This window comes from Artemia sp. Qi Xiang Cuo, chromosome 15 (assembly GCF_049724085.1).
Source record: "Artemia sp. Qi Xiang Cuo chromosome 15, ASM4972408v1, whole genome shotgun sequence".
In the NCBI taxonomy this organism is placed as follows: domain Eukaryota; kingdom Metazoa; phylum Arthropoda; class Branchiopoda; order Anostraca; family Artemiidae; genus Artemia; species Artemia sp. Qi Xiang Cuo.
This window is the reverse complement of record NC_142808.1, coordinates 42,889,543-42,909,042: the sequence shown is the minus strand read 5'-3', so window position 1 is coordinate 42,909,042 and position 19,500 is coordinate 42,889,543. Positions and strand designations below refer to the sequence as shown.

At 34.9% G+C, this 19,500-nt stretch overlaps 2 protein-coding genes across 6 annotated transcripts in view; one reads left to right on the top strand and one right to left on the bottom strand.

The window, feature by feature from the left end:
• LOC148943691 (small ribosomal subunit protein eS28) overlaps positions 1-10,427 on the bottom strand; it is a 40,733-nt gene extending 30,306 nt beyond the window's left edge. The window contains exon 1 of the mRNA XM_089100871.1: positions 10,314-10,427. Within this exon, the coding sequence (XP_088956997.1) occupies positions 10,314-10,340 (27 nt within the window). The 5' untranslated portion in view covers positions 10,341-10,427. The remainder of the gene's footprint in view (positions 1-10,313) is intronic.
• Positions 10,428-10,615: 188 nt separating this feature from the next.
• Positions 10,616-19,500, top strand: part of LOC148943690 (polynucleotide 5'-hydroxyl-kinase NOL9) — a 90,449-nt gene continuing 81,564 nt past the window's right edge. For 4 of the 5 annotated variants that reach the window (XM_089100987.1, XM_089100991.1, XM_089100990.1 and 1 more), the window contains exon 1: positions 10,616-10,693. The gene's annotated coding sequence lies outside the window, so the exon portion shown is untranslated. Of the gene's footprint in view, positions 10,694-11,582; positions 11,655-19,500 lie in introns of those variants that run through there. The other variant, XM_089100989.1, reaches the window with a different exon arrangement.

Below are 19,500 nucleotides of genomic sequence, written 5' to 3'. Positions count from 1 at the left end.
CAAGAAGGTCCAGCATGGAGCAACCAAGCTCCCTTTTGCCAAAAAAAAAAACAAAACAAATCTCTTACAAGCAACAACTAAAGTAAAGTAAGTCTAGTAAGTATGACAACACTAGATGCTTAAGGGCCAAACCAGCAGTGCTAATCTCTGTTTCAAGGTCCTTCAGCCAGCAAGTGCAATAAGGGGTTGGGGGCCAGCCATCCTGTGGTTTCACACACCCTTCCTGCTTACCTTCCCCAGATTTTCCCAGGTATCTATTTAGACCTGGGTTGACACTGGCTGAGCTTACAGAGTCAAGCCACTGACACCTGTCTCAAATCAAAAAACTGGCCATGACAGGAAATGAACCTGTGCCCCTTAGACAAAGAATTCTCAAGCCAGAATGCCAACCACTGAGCCAGGACAACTAGACAACAACAAGAACAGCTTGAACTTCCTACCCTAATGTATCATAGAAGGAGAGGAGATGTCATCCTTGCATTAAAGGTGATGGCCAGTGACATCATCAAGCCTGTTTTTGATCACAGTGAATACACCAGAACAAAAGGAAATCCAACAAAACTGCATCATAAATTTAGCAGAAAACATGAGAAGTTCAACTTTTTCACTAATCATGTTGTTCTAATGCAGAATTCACTCACAAATCTACTGTGTTGGCCAGATCACTTGATAGCTTCAAGGTTAGTGTTGACTGTGATTGGAGTGGCAAACCACTGAAGATGCAGTAGGACAAACCAGCATCATTGAGCAGGTGGTGACATCTACAGTTTCTTCAACCTTAGTTGCTAGAAGATACAATTTAAGGAAATTACCCCACCCCTATATATATATAAATTTAGGATATATTTTTGCACATTAAGGGGGGGGGGGAAGTTCAAACTTGTCTCAATAGTCAGAATTGCATCCTGAATCTAAATTTAACATTCTTTTGCATCAGAAATTAACTTTACTCTCACCTCCCTAATTTGCAAATATATACCCTGAATTGGTATATATAGGGGCCTTAAAGTTCATTTTCAACACAAATCCATGTTAAATTTGGATTCAGGATGCAATTCTGACTGAAGAGGTAAGTATATTTTTGAACTACCTAAATAGGCCTACTCTGTTAATATAAACCTTGTCCCAAATTTCTTAAGTCTTCAAAATCATAAGAGGGGGGACACAGTAGCTTGGCAATACTTTACCAGGTTGTTTTTTTTGCACTGGATTCATTAGGCTAACAAATTTGTTAAATTATTAAACCTTTTAAAATTTAATTTTTCATTTGCAAAATGGTGAATTAACAACCAATAGCTATTTTGAAATTACCTTGTCTGAGATTACAGCATATAGAAACAGCTGTGCAAAAAGCAGTTTCATTTGCTACTGTCCGGAAATGGGCAAATCACTGGACAGAAATAAGCAATATTGTATCATAACTGTGTACAATGAGTGGGTTCTATGTCCAGCTATTAGCAGATTTGTCACTTCTCTGTAAATTTAAAAATAGGAAGTGCTGTACAAGTGAAACTATTTGAATTAATAACCTACTTGTTCACAAAAGGAAGAGGATTCTAACTAAAAAATTAAGTTTCTACATGGTATAACACAGTAATTAGAGTAGTTTAAATGTCAAAAAGTTTTCAAAGTGATTAAAGTGGCTGACTACTGAGTGTCTTACCCTACTTAAAATGTCATTTTCCAAGCCTAACCCCTCTCTCAGACAGCAAAAAGGGTAAATATTTACCAAATCATATTATTGAGTTTCAAATAGGGTGAATATACCATTCAATGCCTTTTTTATGCTGATTACAAATATAACAATCATTTCTATTGGAAATGAATTTTAGCCCCCCCCCCCCTATAGGCCTATATGTAAATTCAGGATATATATTTGTATATATGGGGGTGGGGGTTAGGTTAGGGGGGGGGGAGGTTGAAATTCAGTTATGATAGAAATGATTATTATATTTGTAATCAGCATAAAAAGGCATCAGTAAATGTATACCAAATCATATTATTGAGTTAGGAATAAAGTGAATACACCATTTGATGCCATTTTTTATGCTGATTACAAATATAATAATCATTTCTATCAGAAATGAATTTCAGCCCCCCCCCCTAAATATGCCAATTCAGGGTATATATTTCTACACTAGGGGGGGGGGGTGGAGGCAAATTTGGTTTCTGATGTTAATGGGAGGTAAGCTTAAACTTTACCCCCCCCTAATGTACAAATATATACCCTGAATTGGCATATATTGTGGGGGGGGGCCGCTAAAATTCATTTCCAATAGAAATGATTATTATATTTGTAATCAGCATAAAAAAGGCGGTAAAATTCTACTTCAGTTACTTTTACCTATCTTGGAAAGGGGTGAGGTTAGGAAAATGAAACTTTCAGGGATGGGTCTACAGGTTAAAATATGTCCTGGGAAGGTATTTTGAAGTACTTATCACCTCTCCTTCTCCCTCTAGAGGATCCTGAAATTTGCCTACTTGACAGGTCTATACCTATTGAAAGGTAAAGTTCTATGAAATCACATTATTGAGTTAGGAATAAAGTGAATACACCATTTGATGCCTTTTTTTATGCTGATGACAAATATAATAAGCATTTCTATTGGAAATGAATTTCAGCCCCCCCCCTCTATATAGGCTATACCTAACCTAAACCTGAATTGGCCTAAATCGGGGGGGGGGGGCTGAAACTCATTTCTGATATAAATGCTTATGATATTTGTAATCAGCATAAAAAAAGGCATCAAATGGTGTATTCACTTTAGTCCTAACTCAATAATATGATTTCATAGAACTTTACCTATTGAAATTTTGACAAAACAACATTTTACCTAATTTTCAGTTATAAGATTCTTTTACTCTGGCTTTAGTTCTGAAAATGCAATTCCTGTTATTTGAATAGTATTTTAAGCCATATCAATCTTCATTTTCAAAATTTAGGAAATGTATTTGCATATCTTTAAAACTCTATAAATCAGGATTGAGCAAAGTTGCGAGGCTGAAAACAATTTTGTTGGACTTCATTTTAAGCAGAAGATCTATCTTACAAGGTTTCACTTTTATAACACACAGATTTTCAAAGGTCAGGACCCTTTAGAGCAAGAAGGATTGGAGGTAGGTACTTCGGTATTTATTTAGCCTTGGCCCCCTCATAAGGAGACATGTTAAGAAAACAATTCTTACTTTAAAATATGCATAATGATCCTAGTTCTTATATTATCCAAGGGGAGAACCTTTATCATCAAGTCTTTCCTCTAAAAATCCTCAAAAGTTTCCAAATATCACCACGTTTTTAATTCAATGCTTAAGTCTTTTGAAATTGCTGCTGTAATCTGCTGCCAAATAAGTTGTTTTATAGATAGCGTTTAGCACGTGTTTAACAAGTGTGTCAAAAAACATGTTTAAAGAAAAAGTAGTGGTATATTGAGATTATAGAAATTGTTAATTCTGCTATAAATCATGGCATTAAAATAAAATTTAGGTGTTTTATGTGACAATAAAATTATGTCTTTTAGACTAAACCATCAAGGTGAAGGTGCTGTACAGCAATTATTTATAAATCATAACATTTTGCCAACTACTATGTTTTGCCCTGATTGTGAAATGAATGCTATTTTGATGAATTACGAAATAGATTCCGATGTAATAGAACAAGATCAGAGCGGCGTGGACATAAACTTATTAAAAAAAAGTGCAGTTTTAGTCAAAGTATTAATAAAGGGACTTGGTGCGAACAAGCTTCTTTCTTTGAACTTGAAAATATTATTAACTCAGTGATTTCGTAACAACAATTGGTTTGGGATTATAGTGATGTATAATCCTGTCCTATGTTTACCAATTAATTTGTTGGTGATAGACTTTTGGGGAGAAGTGGATATTTTTGAGATTGGATAATTACTGATTAGATATTTACTTTTCGTGAATTGGGATGTCAGAAAACAGTGGTTAAGCTTAGCAGGCTCCACGTAAAGATAAGTCTATTTCCTGCCTTTATTTTTTTTTCCTGCCTTTTCTTTGAAACCGTGATGCCCTTGTTTCAGGATGATGACCTTGCCCTGGCAAGCTTTGCGAGATATCCTTTATGGCCAGTCAGAATTCTTCGTTCTGTCGCAGAGAAATCTGGTCGATTTAAGTACCAAGTATTTTGTTACGGATCGCATGAAGTTGAAATGGTTTTGGAACAAAATTTAAAAAATTTCGAATCTAACAAAACCGAAGCTATGAAAAAAGTTGGAAAGGGAGTTAAAGGCGCTTTTGAGGAACTCGCTCTCAGCCCGCTTGTTTATAAAAATTTGGCTACAAGTTCAGATACTACGGGACTTATTGAGCGAACTCTTAAAGATGTAGCAGTAACAAAAGAAAATATGAAACAGGCTATAGCGCAAAAAGTTAACGAAGCACTTAAAATTCACCCCTAGACCACACCATCTGCTGCTGAAATTGAAAAGATAATTGGCGTAGTTCATGATGCGATAATACTGGAATATACTCCGAGATTTGACAGGATTGAAAAAGACCTGAAAATATGTCAAAATCAACTGGAATTACTTGAAAATCGAGTTGCTAGAGTTGAAGCCAAGATCGATGATGCTGACCAAGAGTTGAGACTGGATTCACTACTGTTCAACGGTGTCAAGCAATCCCCTGGCGTTGAATTAAAAGATGCAACAATGAATATTATACACAATAAGATGGCATTCTCAGGTCTTGCTGATAGTGATGTTATATCTGTGTATAGGTTTCGGTTGAACTCTGTTGATAGCCGCCCTGATAAAATTGCTCCTGTTTTAGTGAAGTTTAAAGACCGCCACACAGCTGTGAAAGTTTTTGCTTGCAAAAAAAACCTTGTGAACACGAAAATTCTTGTGGCTAAGAACCTTACAAAGAAAAAAAGAGAATTGTTGAATGCTGCAAGGGAAAAATACTGCAATAAGTTCGTGTGGTCAAAACAAGGTCGGGTTTATGTCCTTCCAGAGAATGCAACTTCTGCTCGTAGACTTTCGTCTCTGAATAACATATTGGATCGTGATTGAGTGTCCTTTTTTTTTTTTTTTTTTTTTGTATTTAAATTTTGAGTCTTTATATGTGTTTTTTTTTGTATTTAAATTTTGAGTCTTTATATGTGTTTATCTATTCTTATTATTATTCAATTATTCCTATTCAATTTATGAGTCTTTATATGTGTTTTTTTTTGTGTTTAAATTTTTAGTCTTTATATGTGTTTATCTATTCTTATTATTATTCAATTATTCCTATTTCCTTTCTTTCTAGTTTATGTATGGTTTTTATCCCTAATGAAGAAAACAAGATCGTGGCTTTTTATTTTACTTTCTTATTATGTTTAGTTTACTCCCAATACCTCGGTTAGAGTTGCTTTAAAAAAATTCGCTCTTATTTGATGATGTTTTATCACATCAGATAGGACTCCATTTTCATGATAGAGTTGATGAATGCCCCAAGCCACTCCATCCTAGCCGCTACGTTCGTTTTGAAGAGTTTGGTCAAATTAAAAAAGAGTTGTATAGTTTGTGTGTTGCTCAATGGAATTGCCACATAACGTCGGCTTTTGAAGAAATTGTTCAGTTTTTAAGTAATGTTGATAGTGTGATTGATGTTTTGGGAATTTGTGAATCATTCTTGAGTTTGTAGTCTTCTCTCTTCCTACGCTTCTCCAGGTTACCAACTGATATCGAAGTCGCGGCATTCAATGGGGCGCGGGGACTTGCATTTTTGGTGAGAGAGGGATTGAATTTTGAGGAAAGGGAGGACCTTTATTTATGGAATGAAGGTAAGATTGAAATTTTTTCCATTGAGATTGAAATAAATAATGGTAAAAAGTTAATTGTTTGCCTGGTTTATAGACCCCCTGGTGCTCATCCAGAGGAATTTTTTCAGGAGTTTGATATGTTTTTAAGCAGGGCCCAGTCTAATCAATCAGAGTGTGTTATTCTGGGTGATTTTAATTTTGATTTATTGAATTTAAATAGTGTTAATTTAGAATTTTTAAATCTTGCGTTATCTTATGATTTGTACCCAGTGAATCTGATTCCTTCCCGTATCACTGCTCAGTTGGCAACATTAATTGATAACATATTTGTTTCTTCGAATCTATTGAGACAAGCATTCTGTGATGTTCTCCTTCAACCTGCTTCTGACCACCTCCCAATTGTTTGTATGATAAATAGTATCAAAACTTCGACTAAAAACCTAAGTAAAAGAGTTTATAGAGATATGAGAAATAATAACTTGAGAAAGCTGAAAGAGCAAGTTAGTACTATAGCATGGGATGAAGTTAGCAAAGAGCAGAATGCAACTACAGCATTTGACAGGTTTATGAATATTCTCTTACCAATATATGAGGCGTCTTGTCCTCTGAGGAAAATGAGGAAAAAGAAAAATGAGCCAAGAAAGCCATGGGTGACCACAGAATTGCTTGAAATGATGGAAATGCGAAACCAGCTTTTTGAAAAACATTTACAGAGCCCGGAAAATGCGAGTTTATTTGAAGAATTTAAGCGAGTCAGAAACAAAGTTAACCATAAGCATCGCAGTGAGAAAAAAGCATATTATGCTTCTGCTTTTGATGGTAAAAGTGGTGATGCAAAAGGAACCTGGCGACTGATAAATGAGGTTTTAAAAGGGAAGACTAATGATAATGATGGAGTAAAGAGTCTGATGGTGAATAGAAGTGAAATCACTGATAAACAGGAAATGGCTGATGAATTCGGAAAATATTTCACGAACATAGGCGCGAGTATTAAGGAAGACGTAGCTAAAAAGTCTAGAAGACATCTGTTAAAGTCCTTTATTGATAATCGAGGCGAAGGGCACAGTTTTTTGTTCAAGAAGTGCACAGCAAAGGAGATCGAGAGCACAGTGAAAGGACTGAAGTCCAACTCGGCCGGAATAGATGGACTTAATCTTAGGGCTGTAAATGCTATCCTAGTTTATATATTACCTTGTCTAACTGACTTAATAAATCTATCACTCCAGACCGGCGAATTCCCTAGTGGTCTTAAACTAGCAAAGGTAATACCATTGTATAAAGGGAGGAAGAAACAAGAACTATCGAATTGGCGACCGATATCGTTATTGCCTATTTTTTCTAAAATCTATGAAAAGATAATTCACAGGAGACTTTATGAATATTTGGATAAACTAGAAATATTGTGTGACAGCCAATTTGGATTCCGCAGTAAACATTCTACTAGCCATGCTGTTCATCATCTTCTGGATGTAATCAATGGAACTCTAGAAAAAGGTCTTATTCCTTTAACGATCTTTGTTGACTTCAAAAAAGCCTTCGACACTGGATTTTGAGTTGCTGCTGTGTCGCCTATCTAGTCTGGGGATAAAAGATGTTTGCTTGGATTGGTTTAAATCATACTTGTACGGAAGGTCAACTAAAGTAATGAAAGATGACATCGTTAGCAGAGTCTATCCTGTAAAATGTGGAGTTCCTCAGGGCTCAGTCCTTGGTCCATTACTCTTTCTCGTATACATAGATACTCTGAGGTTCTACATGCCTGAAGCAACTGTTATAGCATTTGCAGATGATACCGCTTTGACAATTTCTGCACAGTCACTGGAAGAACTAGTAGATAAAGCAAACCGAATGCTGGAAAACCTTTTGGTGTTTACCTCCTTGAGTTACCTTGCTGTTAATACTTCTAAGACAAATTATATGATTTTTAGTAGGGTAGGAAAAATTGTAAATAGTGCTTCTGTAGTATTTGAAAATTTGTCGCTTTCACAAGTTTTTGAAAATAAATATTTAGGATTTTATGTTGATAATAATTTGAGTTGGAAGAAACACATAAATATGATTTCTTCTAAACTTGCATGAGGTCTTGGAGTGATGCCGTGTTACCCTTAAGTGTTTTAAGAAATATATATCATACTGTTTTTCATCCTTTTATTGTTTATGGTTGCTGTATTTATGCATCTAATTTTACTTCAAATATTAAAAGACTGCAGATTCTTCAGAATAAGGTACTACGAGTACTGGGTGAGTTTGTTCAGTATGAGCATACGCGTGAATCTTTTATTAGTTTTAGAATTTTAAATATTCATCAGATCAGGGACCATCAGGCGGGAGTGTTTACTTACCAGGTGCTTAATAGATTATCTCCAGAATATTTTAGAGTTTTTTTTAAGTTTAATTCTGATTATCATCATCATAGGACTAGAGGTTGTGGAAGCTTAGTCTCAGAAGTAAGGAGTACGAGTTGATCTAGTTTTGCAATTAGAAATTATGCAGTTAATTTGTGGAATGGTTTCCCGGAGAGCATTAGGGAGTCAGAAAACCAGTTTCAGTTTAAAATTAGATTAAAAAAGTTTTTGTTGGGTGGGAATTAATTTTTTTTTTTTTTTTTTTTTTTTTTATGTTAAATTGTAATTAAGTTGTAAAACAAAATGTTAAAAAAAAAGAAGTTAAATTGTGTTAATTTGTATTGAATGGTATGAAAAGAGTAGAAAGAGTGGATGAGTTTTGGTTTATGATAAAAGATTGTGTGACGCTGCTCAAGTCACAATAGTGGCTTAATAAAACGTCATACGTTCTTACCATCTCTACGTTTGTTGATAATGTTATTCAAAAAATGTGTTGTAAGTGCCAGTTAAGTATGATGTATTATTAGTTGAAAATAAAAAGTCAAGTCAAGCAGAGATTATGGTGATTTTTTGCAATTTAGATATAGGAACTCATATTCAGCAATTTATGGTTGATGAAATTGGCATATCATCAGCAACTGCTGTTGATTGGCATAATTTTTGTTACGAAATATGCCTTGACTTTATTGACAAACACAGATGTAAATTGGGTAGTCCTGGAAAAATAGTGGAAATAGATGAAGCAAAGATAGGGAAGAGAAAATACAATAGGGGACGGTATATTGAAGGACAGTGGGTGTTTGGAGGTATTGAGAGACACTAGAAGTTTTTTTATTGTTCCCGTTCCTGACCAAACTGCCAACACTCTATTAGAAATTATAAAAGAGTGGATACATCCAGGTACAACTATAATTTCTGATTGCTGGAGCTCATATAATAGATTAGGCATGCAAGGTTTTCAACACTTAACTGTCAACCATTCATTGAATTTTGTGGACCCTGTGACCGGGGCCCACACACAAAATATTGAACGTCTATGGTGTTCAATGCGAGAAGTGATTCCCAAGTATGGGAGATCGGACAAACATATGCTTGGATATCTTGCTGAGTTTTATTGGAAAACCTTTTTTCCCAATAAAGGGGCCAGACTGCATTATCTATTGCTACAGGCTGCTGAACTATACAAACCAGATACTCATTATCTAAATCAAAGTTTACCTGACACTAGTCAAGGCACCACCCAATAAAAATCAAATTTTCTCATCACAAGTGTCTCTATTTAATCATCTGTCAAATCAAGTGTCAAATTATAATTTAATCATATGTATCATGTGATCATTATAAATTAATCACCTCTTCAATTCCCTCTGATTGTGGAACTGCTAGATCATTCTAGAATCAAAAAAGGTAATTTTTATATTATTTCATTTCTTTTCATAACCTAACCTAACCACTGCTATTAATATTTTGTATTTACGCCACTGCTATTCACCCTTTGCCACTGCTATTCGCCCTTCGCCACTGCTATTAATATTTTGTATTTACGCCACTGCTATTCACGTTTTGCCACTGCTATTCGCCCTTCGCCACAGCACTTTAAAACAAAAAAAAAATAAAAAGACCAGCATGAATGCTATCTATAAAATAACTTATTAGGCAGCAATTTAAAAATACTTAAGCATTGAATTAAAAATGTGGTGATATTTGGAAACTTTTTCTCTGTTGAGGATTTTTAGAGGAAAGACTTGATGATAAAGGTTCTCCCGTTGGATAATATAAGAACTAGGATCATTATACATATTTTAAAGTAAGAATTGTTTTCTTAACATGTCTCCTTATGAGGGGGCCAAGGCTAAATAAATACCACAAAAAGTAGCTTGTCAAGAATTTTACCAATATTAACTTTAATTTTGTTAAAACATGCATTCCTTACTTGATGGACAGAAATCTGACCTATCTCTAGGCACTATCTTAGTAGCCTATTAGTAGGGGGATCTACCCATTTTTTTGTATTTATGCCAATTTCTTGTTATTTCAAGAAGATCGTGGCAGTCCTTTTAAGTGGTCAGATTTCTGGTAGTTGCAGTAGGCTAGGCCTATACTTAAGAGCAGTTAAATTTATAAAGCTGTGGTTGACACAGTAATTTTAACCTGAATCAATTAGGAAATGAGATAAATTCACGAAGTAAATAACTTACTCTAGCTAGAACTACTGGTTTGTCCATTATTACCCTAAATGTTCTAATTATTTGGGCTCAAGCGGAAAAGTCTTCTGACGATTAAAGTGAAGATATACTAATTGTGCATCAAAAATGAAATCATGAAAGGAGAAAAAAAAACCAAAACTTAAATTGTTTCAGAAAGTATAAATTTTATAATATAATATATAATATAATATATAATATAATTGTAATTTTATAAGTACATTATGGTTGAGCTTGAAAATTTGGAATATGAGTTTTATTTACGACTGTCAATTATTTTCAAAATATTTTTCGCGGGCAAAAATGTTTAAAACAAGCGGGCATGCTTAGTTGGAGAAGAATTCTTAAAAGAAGATAGCTTACACTTCAGATAGGTAAGTTAACGTATATATGCTAATAAGTATGCTAGAATATGAAGTAATTTTTGTTTTAATCAAATTTATTAGATTGTAATTTCCTCCCTCAAGGCTGTGTTTTTCTTAACCTGCACTTGGTTTTCAGGAGGGCCTATGCCCTTTGTATGCAATTTTGGCCACCTGTCTAGGATTAAACAGAAAATAGGTCTTCCCTGGTTGGCATGGGAGGATATTATAAGGAAATATTTAAAAGAAATGGGACCTCCCTGGGGGGGGGGGGTAAAAAGAGAGGGTTTGAAGACATTGGGATGGAGAAGAAATATGCATAGCTGTGTTGGCCTCAGATGCTTAGGTGTTGGGGTGAGTTTTTATTATTAGTCATAGCAGCACACATTGTAAAGCAAGTATTAGAGGTAAATTTATAGGTGGCATTATAATTTAGCTAGGATGAAAGTGAAAATATCAGTTGACGATAATGGTAGGCTAATAAGCTTACCTGAGCTATGGTATTCTATGCTAACCCTTTTTTGAAAACCCTTCTCACTCCATCAAGTTTGACCACGCTCAACTTAGTGCTAGGCTATTGCTCCATAACTCTTAAAGCAGAAGATCAGAGAAGTTCTAGAAATTGCTAAAAACAAACCAGCCATCAATAAAGATAATGGAGAGTTCTGCATCAGCAAAATTTGGGAACCCATTACCCCATAGGCTAAAAACTCCACCCTACTTCTATAGACCCAACCTTAATAAGATCTACTAGGATAGAGGCCATCAATGCCTCTACCAAAATCCAGGCCATATTACAACAATAATTCTGGATTCCACTGATTGTTAGTGTTGTTCAGTGATTTTAGTTTTATTTTATTTAGTGATTTTATATTCTGGCAAGAGTCTTGAATTTGAACCTGATGATGTCAGGCACAGGTCCTGTTGAAATTATCATTCCAAGATAACACAATACCTGACATCCATAGCTTAGGTAAGCTTATTACCATTATCATGTATAAGAGTCAGGTTGGACTCAGAGAATATGTCAGTTGATGCCTTTTTTATGCTTTTTTGTAATTCAATATTTGCTTTTGGGGCTAGTTGCATCTTTAGCCATTAAGGGGGCCCCAAAGGTATTTCATATTTGTAATCCACAAAGAAGTTCTCAACACTAGGTGGCTGTTTTCACAAGGACTTGAGTTGAACTCAAGTTCAACTTCCATGTGGATTTACGTTTTTGCACTGGATTTGCTTCTTGGATGTTTGTTTTTGCATAAATCCTCCTTGAATCCATCTAAAGTTGAGCTCAAATCCATTGTTTGTTCAACTCTGTGTTAATAGCAGAGTAGAATGTCAACCTGCATAGAATTCTAATTTGAAAATCCATCTCTAAGTTGAACAAAAGATGGATTTTATCTATCTTTTGTTGTTTTCATGAACATTTTAGTTGAACTCAAGTTCAACCTGAGTCCTTGTGAAAACAGCCTCTAGTTAAGTTATTGAAAAGTAGTTAAAACATATCCCTAGTTTATAAATAAGTTGTTCAAGAGTAATACATTCCAAAAATACTCATTCATAACAATTCAAACCTCATTAATTAGGCAACTCAAATATAAACTGTTCCAACCATTTCAAGTCTTCCAATTGCTGTTGACAAAAATAGTACCAAATTTTGTGATCTGAAACTTTGCCATTGACAATTTAGGGTATATATTTGCACATTAGGGGGTGGGGGTGGGTAAATTTCTTGGTAACTTTGCAGTGGAACATATAACTTAGCTAGGATGAAAGTGAAAACATCATTTGCTTTTTGTATGATCTTTCATAATTCATATAAAATACCTTTGGGGCCCCTTCAAAGGCTCAAGATGCAATTAGCCCATCTTCCTTCCTCATTCCTTATTACCATATATAATAAAAAAAATGCTGACTGCTTAGCCTTTAAAAAGAAAATTTTGTTCCTATTTCTTTGAGGCAGTAAGCATTTGTGAGCTTGAAAAGAAAATGCCTCTAGAATTTCTGAAAGGCATACTTATTTTGTTTGTTTCTTGAAACTTCCATGATCTTTGTATCAATTTTGAGCTTCACTTCTAAGGTATTTTATTAATTTTGGTTTTCCTTTTTTTTCTTTAAAAACAAATTGAATGTTATGGCCCCATTTCCTAACTCATTACAGTATTCTATAGAAATCAGATAGGAGAAAAAAAGAAATATACCACTAGACCCTCCATTGTTCTCTTTCAAAATATAAAAATTGCAACCCAGCCCACTGATGGGACCATAGGCTGTATACAAATGCTTGTAGATTTCATGTGTGTACCATTATCTTTTAGCTTATTTCTCATCAACAGCTGACTCATATTGCAAAATAATGTCAATTTGAAGGGCAAAAAACAATTATCATTTGTTTACTAGTATGTTCAGTATAATTTTTAATGATTCCTAGAGCTATACCTGATGCCATGAAGGGGGGTGGGAGGTCATTGGTAAGGTGGCAACTATTATTTTTAGAAATAGCACTTAACAGTAGATTGCTTTTTTTATCTGATTTCTGCCTCATACTGTGCCTTTACAATATATTCTGCATTTAATGTAAGCTATTGTATATAGCCTAGTGCTGTATCTTGGCCATAATGAGGGGTATGTGATAAAATTGTCATTTTAGGGAATTGCACTTGGAAATAATATAGGGTGAGGAATTGAAATGTGCTTCCCCTTTTTAATTATAGTGTCTTCTTCTCCAGAGGAGTGTTCATGCAGGATTTGTAGAGTGACCAAAAGAATAATAATTTTTTCTTGAGGAGTGGGGCAGAGGTGAATCAAATGATTATGCACATCTAAGTTACTAAAATAACATATCTGTAATTTTTAAAAAGTGTGAGGGATAGAATGAAATTTTCAGTTAGTATTTAGGAAAGACAGGGGAAACCACTGTTTTTATGTGCATAAACATTTTTTACGCTACAAGTCCCTATGGAACTAGAAATTTATTCATGGTGATGTTATTAGGTAAATAAAAAAAAAACAAAAAACACAGCATTGCTGGGTCACCAAACAGCAATCTGTGACACTTTGAGGATTGAGTTAAAACTTTGAGGGAATGTTGGAAGGGAGGTTAGTGAACCTTAAATTTTGACTTGTAGAGAGGATGAGGGTGGGCTTAATGTTTTTGTGTGTGTCTAATCTGCCTATCCTTTAGTATTATCTGAACCACCTTTTGGAATTGTGAATCAGGCAATGAAATAGCCTTGTTGAGCTGCAAATTATCCAAAAATGATGTACAAGTGTGCTTTGAAGTTGTGCTGTCAATGCTTCTATACTAATAATGCCTAAAGCCTCTCCAAAATTTACTTGTAATGACAATGCCATAAAGCCTGACAAACATGCAAGAGATAGTCCTTAAAAAATTGACAGATGTAAATTGTGCCTACAGCAACTTTGCAAGAACTCTCTAAATGCCTCCAATTTGATGCCTGCATGAAATGGATGTGTGGAAGTTGTCTTGCTCTTAGTGAGGATGAGTTTGAATCTCTAAATGCTGCCACTTTCAGACTTGCTTGTGCACAGAACTGCTCAAAATGCACCATTATGCACTGAACTTTGGTACCACTGAGTATAGCTGATGTCACATCTGCAGTTTCAGCAGCTATGCTTCTGTTCCAAACCAAAAGGACAAAATTGCTCACTGGTTTGATGAGTTGTACAATAGAATTGCTGAAAACTAAATTCCAACACATAAGTTCAAAAGTTGAAAATATTAAGCAATGTCTATCTTCTAAGTCCATTAAGAAAAGACTTGTTATATTGTTTATAAGCAAGTATAAGCAGCTACTAGTGTTGTTACATTGGCTGAAAGCAACATCATATGTCTGATTAGAGCTGGAAAAAATCATGACAATAGAAAAGTCATTATTGTTGTTCTTGGTGTTTCTGATATTATTGTCTTTATCAAAAACCACCTAAAAAATGATTTTCAGGTTGGACTGCTGACCAATATAAGGTGCCTCCCTACTAGTGCTAATACCCCAGTTCCTAACAGACCACCACCAGTAATTTTCACTGTTTTGAGCTTTGACATAAAAAAGAGTTCTCCAGAAATCATTTCAGCTACATGCCAAGATCTATTTCCATCCAGATCAGTCTAAGGAAGATCACCAGAAATACAGGGATCTAGTCAGTGAGATCAAGAAACAAAATGCAGCAGGTGAATCAAATCCTGTTATTAGAAATTTATGGAGAGTTTCAAAAAACGATGTTGAGCACTACCAATGAATATGGACTATCACCACCTAGTTGTGCTTTTGATTTGTCTGTTAGTATTCATAATAGTGTTTCTTTGTCTGAAGCTGAGCTTCCTTCTGTTTCTATTTTAAGTGTGGCTTCTTCTTCTTCTTCTATTTCACAGCAGGCAGGCTTTTCAGTCGACACTGTTTAGCCCTTTTCCTTTTGCTCCACTCTGTGGGCTACAGAGCTACTGGCTTGGTTGTCTCTTATTTGTTAGATATTCTAAGATATCTTTCAGTAGATCTTTCGACTCAAGGAGTTCAACTATATGGTGATATATGTCGATTTCGATGCTCTGTGTGCAGGTATAGTTGGCTAGGCTTTTGGCTGATAGTGAGATTGTTTGGTGTTTGAAGCGATTTGACAGTTTACAAAGCAAGGTATGTTGTGCAGATGACAGCATATTACATTAGAATAGGCAGTGGCCAATTGTTTCATTATTCATATTACAAACCTGCAGAGAGGGGACAGGGGAACTGAACCACTTGAATTAGGAGACCGGTATGAGAATGCAAGAAAATTTAGTCCATTTGTTCCAGAACGAATTATGTGATAAATTTTAGATAAATACTTATTGGGAAAGGGGGAAAGGATAGGATTATTTTTCTTAAACATAGTATCTGATAGTCTCCATTGATAAATATCTCTAATGGGGATTGGTCTCCCACTTGGCTGGTCAATATTTATAGCATTTTTTGCTATTTCATCAACCTGATGATTACCACTTACACCAGAGTGGGTAGGAATATAGGCTACTGAAGATAAGTTCTTATGCCACTTGAAGCAAGATTATTGATAATACTAAGACAATGATAAGTGTCAATATCCAACTTATACTGAGGAGCTGAAGACAGCAACTCAAGGCTTGATAAAGAGTCGGAATAAATTATAATATTATTATAATTAGCAATCAAATGTTGGTTTTTCATAAGGTGTTCTAATACTATGATTATGGCATTTAAATCTGCAGACATTGTGAATACACAATTGTGCAATCTCTCGCACAGTGCAATGTTCAAGAGAGGAAGAAAGGCATCACGTGCTACCTTTCTAGGCATTTTGGACCCACTGACAAATATTTGAAAATAGTTTTTATAATCAGTTGTATTAAGTTCGGCGAATTTTTTCTGGACGAAAACGATGGGGGTTAAATCTTTAGTCCACTTTGAGAAATCAGTATTTATTATGGGGATTGACCAATTCCATGGAGGGATTGTGGGTAAGTAGGTGCAATAGACTTTGTGGGTACAGGGAACTTCTTCTGAATATTGGCATACTCATCTGCAATGCCTCTATACAGGGCTGGATTTCTTAACCAATTATGTAGAGTGTGTGAGCTATTTGATTCAATTTTTGTAAGAAGTTTTATCAAGAGAAAGCTACGTCTCTCCCTTATTGTTGTTAATCCACTCTCCATAAGCAGAAACTTGGTGCTTGTGGGTTTCCTAAGACCAAATATGAGATGTATTATATCATTTTGTATTGTTTCAATTTTTGTATCTGGGTCTTTGCACATGCACCATAGATGATGAGCCTATAGTCAATATGGGGTCTTATATGTGATTTATAAAACTTGAGTAAGGTTTTCTCCTTACATCCCCAGGGTGTGGAAAGAAGTCTTTTTAGTATACTTGTTTTTCTATTGCATTTTTTTATTTTGTTTGAAATGCTGAGGTGGAAATTAAGTTTTTGGTCAAGCATGAGACCTAGGTAGTTAATATGATTATTTTCTGGAATAGTTGTTCCATTTAGGGTTAGTCTTGCATTAACATGGTTTCGCTTTCGGTGAAATAGGATTATTTTTGACTTTGTAGGTGTAATGGGTAAATCTGAATGTTGAAAAAAATTTTCAAATTTGAATACTGACTTTTGCAACTTAGACTGTGCAATCTAAAATGTTTTGCCGGATGACCATAGTACCAAATCATCAGCATATTGTAGATACGTATGGGGGAGATTCATGTCCCAGAGATAGAGGACAAAGAGGAGACAGCTGAGGACTGCTCCTTGAGGAAGGCCTTTGGTTATTGTCTTTTGCAGTGATGAGGCTGAACCTACACAAACAATGAAACTTCGCAGTTCTATGAACGATTTTATAAAAGATACTAGCTTGGGGGATAGTCCAAGGTTTGCAAGTTTATTTAAGAGAATTTGATGGTTCACATTGTCATATGCCCCTTCAAAATCTAGAAAAGCAGCGATTAGGACATTATTTTTTGAGAATGATTCATTTATTGCATTTGTTAACAATATGAAAGCATCTGTTGAGGAGTGGTGTTTCCTAAAACCAGTTTAAGTGTGAGGGATCATATTATTTTTTTCAACAAACCAGAGGAGTCAATAATATATCATTTTCTCCATTATTTTACCCATCACAGGAGTAATCATTATGGGCCTATAAGACTCAGGGTTATTTTTGGGTTTATTTTTCTTTAGAATTGGTAGGAGGGACAAACATTTCCAGATATTGGGGAATGTAGATGAAGCCAAATCATGATTGTAACAATTTAGAAGTTCCTGTTTTTATGAAGGGGTGAGATTCTTTATCCATGTAGGGTGTATGTTGTCATAGCTGCCACTAGTCTTGGTCCTAATATGATGTATTGCATTATTCATTTCCTGGATTGAAAATGGACTGGTTATATACTCGGATCCTGGGCGAGATTGGTAACTAGAGTTCATAGGATTTGGGGTTGTTTTGGTGCAATTATTTCATGTTAGCTTATTAACAAAAAGAGTTGCAAATAGCTTAGCTTTTTCATTATCATTGTCATAATGGGCATTATTATGTATAAGCTCATACAGGAGTGGGTTGGGGGAAGTCTTTTTCCCACATATGTGGCTTATAACTTTATGTATAATTGGCTCATGTGTTTCTCTGGACAAATTATTTGCAAAATCATCCAGTAGTTATATTTGGCATTTATTATAGTCCTTTTTAGATTAGATTCTGCTTGTAATTTTTTTTAAATATGTAGTAGGTGCTGGTTTTTTAGGAATGTTCTCCTAGCTGCCTTTTTTGTTCTCCATTTATGTTGGCACTCATTTGTCCACTATGCTTTGGGAATGTGTTTAGGGAATCTTTTCCTGGGTGTTGTCCTAGGGATAGCATGATTAGCTGTATTTATTAATAAAAATGCCAAGATTTCAGCTTGTGTGTCAATTGTTGCGTTTGAAATGCATGAATGTTGGGTGAAACTTGTAATTTCACCATTTAGCTTATTTTGAAATATAGACCAATTTGCTGCAGTGTTTATATATTTGGAAGTTTGTGATAGTTTCAGCCGGCTCGTTAAGGGAGCAAACTATTGCAAAGTGGTCAGTACATAGACTATTAATTTGATTTACATATACAAATTTTATTCACAATATTTAATGACAGAATTTGTAGGTCAATTGTGGAGAAACTGCCACTTTTGGGGTTGAAATATGTATTCAGGTTTGGAGGGGTAGCAACTGCTAAATCAATATTATTCGAAGTCATACGCTCAATGAACTTACCAGATTTATTTGCTGGTTTATTCCCCCACAAAAGGCTGTGGGCATTAAAGTCTCCACAAATAATTATGTTTTTCAACATATTATGAATATTTATTTAACTGAAGAAATCCATGGCATCTGTAGTTTGGCCATTAGGGTTGTAAAAGCTTATTATGTAAGTTTTTGTATTATTCAGCCAAACACTAATACCAATTGCATCAACATCATTTACAAAATCTGGAAAGTTGATGCCACAGAATTTTAGGTTATTATTAATTATTAAGGCTACTCCACCTCCTTTTCTCTCTGATGATCTATCCTTTCTCAGGATAGTATATCCCAGAGACTTAATTTATTGATTTTGGTTTAAATGAGTTTCCTGGAGGCAAGTAATTTGAATGGAATTATTATTCATAAAAAATATTATTTCATTTTGCTTATTTTCTGTGAGTGATCTTATGTTCCACTGGAGTATTGATATGTGTTGTGTTGTTGATTTAATTTTCATATGACTGTGTATCAATGTTCAGCTTTGTTAATAATAGAGCAAGATCTTTTTTGCTTGAATGAGCATATGATTTGGGATGTAGATTTTTGCAAATTCGGCAATGATTTTTGTTTTCTGTTTTTTTTGTATATTCATGGCCTGAACTGTATTTTAGTTTAAAATGAATAAGCATATATTTGGGGTTTGTATGTTTGGTTTTGCATCCAGTTTGTCAGCTAAGGGACTAATTACTGGTAGTGTTTCTGGTTTGTTTCTCGTTGGGAGGGGGTGCCAGGCCGACCTCATCTCACTAGGCAAGGAGGCTTGTTGGCTTGGTGATTCTTTCTGATAGAGATGTGAGCTAGGGGGCTTAAAGGATGGTGTTTTGTAAGTGGTACTTGATGCATTGGGAGTGTTTGACTTGGGAGTTCTGGTTGGTTTCATTATGGGCTTTGTTTGGTATGATTGGTATGGAAAAAATATTATAGTAGACGTTCAGTCCCTGATATCTTGCATAATATGCAACTTGTTGCTAACTCTGTGCTGAAAGTTGAAATTCTCAACCAACAATTCTTGTCTATTTTTT